Source organism: Populus euphratica, unplaced genomic scaffold (genome assembly GCF_000495115.2).
Source record: "Populus euphratica unplaced genomic scaffold, PopEup_1.0 scaffold147.1, whole genome shotgun sequence".
In the NCBI taxonomy this organism is placed as follows: Eukaryota; Viridiplantae; Streptophyta; class Magnoliopsida; order Malpighiales; family Salicaceae; genus Populus; species Populus euphratica.
The window spans coordinates 169,825-174,702 of NW_011500032.1; the positions used below are offsets into that span (position 1 = coordinate 169,825).

The 4,878-nt window shown below is 37.0% G+C and overlaps 1 protein-coding gene across 1 annotated transcript; it reads right to left on the reverse strand.

The window, feature by feature from the left end:
* Positions 1 to 718: 718 nt before the first annotated feature.
* On the reverse strand, positions 719 to 2,956 carry LOC105142513 (cytochrome b6-f complex iron-sulfur subunit, chloroplastic-like). The gene is made up of 5 exons (XM_011050173.1): positions 2,846 to 2,956; positions 2,485 to 2,729; positions 1,991 to 2,108; positions 1,172 to 1,354; positions 719 to 1,015 (listed from the first exon to the last, which is right to left on the reverse strand). Exons 1-5 carry the CDS (start codon positions 2,882 to 2,884, stop codon positions 914 to 916), a joined length of 687 nt encoding a protein of 228 aa, XP_011048475.1. The 5' UTR covers positions 2,885 to 2,956; the 3' UTR covers positions 719 to 913.
* Between the last annotated feature and the right edge of the window lie 1,922 nt (positions 2,957 to 4,878).

Consider the following 4,878-nt stretch of genomic DNA (forward strand, 5'->3'; position numbering starts at 1 on the left):
TAGACAACTATGGTTCAGGTCCCAGGTTCAAATTCCTCCGATTATGGTCCAGGTTCATGACATTGTCAATCTCCATAGCCACATTCGGTCTGACGGTTTGAATTTAGAGTGCCTTAACAGTATTGGTGGATTGGTGGAAGAAACCATCTATAGTGGCTTTGAAATATTTAAAGGGAACAAGACACAGTTAATTTCAAAACAACAAACTTACAAAATACAAACACCAACTTTTAATACACGTCCTCTTTTTCTTTTTAGTATTTCTCTGATATTTCCTACCCATAATAGCATAAACTTAACTATTTATTTATACATAAATTAAAAATAAAAAAATTCAAATTTTAAATAATGATTAATAATAAATAACTATAGGTGGTAGTGGTTGATAATAAATAATAGTTAGTGATTGATTCAGTTTAGCATGATAAAGAATATACATTGACATTCTTCCTATTAAACCCGAATACCCAATGCAGGTTGGGTAACACCAGATTGCTGAAACGAAAACTACTGGACTGGGTGAACTCAACGGACCGGGTTTATATGACCCACAAAATCATCGGTGAGTATACGGGCTGAGATTTGCGGTGGAGGCCACCCTTACTGATGAAAACCGATTGGTTGCTGGAGGGAAGTTGATCATTGGCATGTATGGCAGGTACAGATAATGTGTGACCGCCATTACCTCGAGGCTAAGGACATACAAGACCATGCAATAGAATAACGTATAAAGAATAGCTTACCAAACACCACAGGATTATCCATTTTTAAACTGTATTGTTATCCTTACATCTCATGAGCTCATATTCACAAAGCATGCCTCTATGACATAGGATGTTTTGGCTCTGTTGCGAAACAAACCAGTTCACAACTTGAATATATGAAATATATGGTGATTCATTTAACAAGTGACTTAAGTCCACCATGGATCATCTCCGGTTCTGAAATCTGTTTCGACCCATGGAACAAAGACCACCTTGCCGTCGTCTACGTCGCAGTGAGCCAATGCCAATGACTGTGCCGAGAAGTAAAATTGAAGTTGGATATTGACAAGTGTGAAATAAAAAATAAAGTAAACTATTACTAATTGTTGATCAAGAACAACTGTTGTCGTTCTTTCATGATCTAAGGTAAATTAACTAATCCGCTGGGAAAATTCTGTTTGACTTACCAGGGGAGCTGGCCCTCGGACAACTCTTCCTTGGTCATTGTACTGGGATCCGTGGCAGGGGCAGATGAACTTCTTCTCGGCCTGGTTCCATGGCACAACACACCCAAGATGTGTGCACACAGCATTAATTCCATATGTTGCAAGAGTTCTATCTTTCTCAACAACAAGGTAGGTTGGGTCTCCCTGAAGTCCACAAAAGAATCCAGATAACTTTCATTATCAGAAGTTGCTTCAGAATATCTAAAGCTTATCTCAAAGGACGTTTGAGCACCAAACAGATTAGCCATTAATGAAAATTGTGTTCAAAAGGCAAGAAAATGATATAGTTTAACAAAATTTTACAGGCCCTTGTAGAAGTGTGAGAACGATGGTTGAATTCCCACAAACATCTCTTTACCATAAATTGCAACTTCTAAAAAAATCTTGCAAGAAAATAAAAGGCATGAATGTTATATTTTCTTTCGAATTAATAAGTGGAAAATATGACTTAAGATTGGAAGGAAAACATGATTGAGGAAAACGTACACCGCCATAAAGATCACTACAAGCAATTGGCACAAAATATAACAAAAATGTTTACAATAACAGTATAAAAATTCATTTTAAATTGTTTCAGAAACATTTATTTTATATTTTTACCTTGTCTCTCCAATTAAATATGTTTATACTAAGACACTAAATAAAAACAATAGTGATAATTTGATAAGAAAACAATAAACCTTGTTGTTCCTTTTCCGTAGTAAATGAACTCTTTTAATAAGATAGGGAAATGAAATGAAAAAACATGTGCTTCGGGAGAAAACAATGAGCTGCCAGTACCTTCAGTCCTTGAGAAAGGGTTCTGTCTCCAGGGGCATGAGTCTTGAGCCATTGCTCTGCAATGATGTCATTTCCAAGGGCATCCTTGGCAACGGTACCGCCACCACCACCTCCTAGTCTGTTAAGATTTTCCAATAACAGCAAGGAAAAGTAATTTGTGTTTAGCAAAGTCCCAATGGAACGATGTATATTATCGTTCCTAATGGCCAGCAATTTAATACCTAAACAAATGAACTACAGCAGTAGTTAATGGCCAATTTAGAACGTGTTAGCGGACAAGATTAATAACAAAGAAGTAATTTATAAACTTAAACGCAACATGGGGAATTGGTTACTCTTTACTTCTTAAGATGATCAATGGAACTAGAATTTTAGGAAGAGTGGCTTTAAAAGGATCAAGTTTTCCATTGAGGAACTTATCAATTATGCTTATACTTTCCATGATAAATTGAACCTATCATTCAAGAAGAAGAGGAGGAGATGGCATTTCTTACCCAGCAGGGACAAAGAAATAAGTATAAGGAATCAACATGCCAGCAGTGGGGAGTGAAAGAGCACCCACAAGAAGCAAATTCATAAGCTGCCTCTTACCCATGTCAGGCACTCTATCATCAGCTGGAATACTTGTAGCCTGACATGCAATTCTCATTCCTCTCTCTTTTGTCACCATACTTGTCCTTGCTGGTTTCACAAACGCTGCATGTGTAGGAGAGAACATGCCACTCTTGCTAGAGCATAGCTAATACACATAACAAACAAGCACATAATTCAATCGAAAAAGTCTTAAGAGAAAGAAATTAAGTTCAAGGATAATCATTATTTGATGGGATTTTTTCCATTTTCTTTTCTTTTTACCTGTGAGGGAGTGGCAGGGGAGAGGGTAGTGGAAGCCATGGATTGACGGTCTTTGGCACAGGAAAGTGAGTGTTCTGGATGATATTGTGAATGGTTCGGTGATGTAAGAATGCGGTTAAAACTATAACGACAACCACTGTACTAGATAAGACACCTAAGCTATTATTGTGCCACACGACCACATGTTTAGAGATATTAGATATTGCTTCTCTTCGAAAACAATTTAGAAAATACCCAATAATCTCTAAACCACATGTTTAGAGATTCATTTTATTCTCACTGTATACAAAATGAAATGCATTGGATTAAAGGGGATTTAGGGCATCCATTCGATGAGTTTTCCTGGTAGAAACAGAAGTCTTCTTGTCTTTCGAACTTCATTATTTCGTAATTTCATCCCAACCAAATTTATTATAAATTAGTGCTTATATTTATTTTAATCCTTTTATTTTATAGGAGATCCATGGGATCTGGATGATATAACAGGGGTACGCAGCTTTCCTCCCATTCTAATTTTCCGCCTCCTTTTTCCGAGATCTAAAACAGAGATGTGCTAGAAGAAAAATGGCTATGAGTCTTTACGCAAGGAGTGCCTCTTGGTGGTTGCTCAAGCGGCAATATTTATCCATTTTCAATCTTGTTCTATTACCCAAATAACTGTAATTAGGTCAGCATATGGGTCTTGGTGACTAAGAACCACGCTCAAATTAATGATAACCGATGTTGAGCGGTGAGAGAGACGAGTGAAGACTTGGGAGATTTATGATTGGCGAGGCTCTACTAAATACTAATCATGCCAAGAGGTTAACAATGGCTTCCGCCAGTAATGGGCTTCGAGTTCTGGACTTCTGTGCAACTACAAGTCTGGACTCTAAACTCGTGTCCTTTTTGATAAACTTAATAAATATAATGATGGCGCTATCCGCATGAGGGCAAGGGCGTGAAACTTGCACTAATCATGCAATTGCATGTGTCTTTCACTCTCTCCCTCCCTCTCTCTCTCTCTCTCTCTCTGCCTTGAAAACCTCTCTCCTTTTCTCACACCTCTCCCTGCCTCTCAATTCGCAATACTATAACAATGTTTCTGCACATTTTCAACATGTATATCAACAATTCGATATGTAAAGAGAAGGTGGAAGAAAAGCAAAAACGAGTGGGAACAAATGAGTCTTTCAATGAGTGAAAAATGGATATGTTTTGAGTTCTTTAGACCTTCTCTTGCATCCTCTCCTTTTCTCACACCTCTCCCTGCCTTTCAATTCGCAATACTATAATAATGTTTCTGCACATTTTCAACATATATATCAACAATTCGATATGTAAAGAGAGGGTGGAAGAAAAGCAAAAAAGAGTGGGAACAAATGAGTCTTTCAATGAGTGAAAAATGGATATGTTTTGAGTTCTTTAGACCTTCTCTTGCATCAATACAGAGAAGAGAGAGAGAGAGAGAGTCCATTGTTTTCGTCAAAGAAGAAGACACCTACCAAGAAAAAGAAAAGGAAAGATGGTAAATGTGTGTAAATAAATAAATGGAAAGGATAGGAGTACGAGAAGGGGCAACCTTGAAGCAATCCAAAAAAAATTAATGGAACGTTCTTCAAAGACATTTCGAAGTTACGAAATACTCCAAGCTGTTTGGCTTCTTCTCGTATCACTAGCTTTTTTTGTCTCCCAGCTTCAATCTATCTCCGTAATTAACTGACATTAATCTTTTCCTACACATATATAGTCATACAAACTTAATTAGAGAATATAATTAATTTATTGCATTCGATATTTTGAAGTTTGAAGATGGAATCCTAAGTAGAATGCTATTAGATTAAAGGGGAGATCATTAATTAAAATCCCAACTATAATTCATTTTATACTAGCTAATCAAACAATTTCTCTGAACCTTTTTTGTTCCTTAATGAAATCCATTTCCAGTTCACAGACCTGTTTTGAAGTCAGAGTATCGAACACCTCATACATACCCTGACTGAGTCTCCCTTTTTGAAGAGGTCTGAGAAGTATGAAACTGCAGTTGCCTTGAT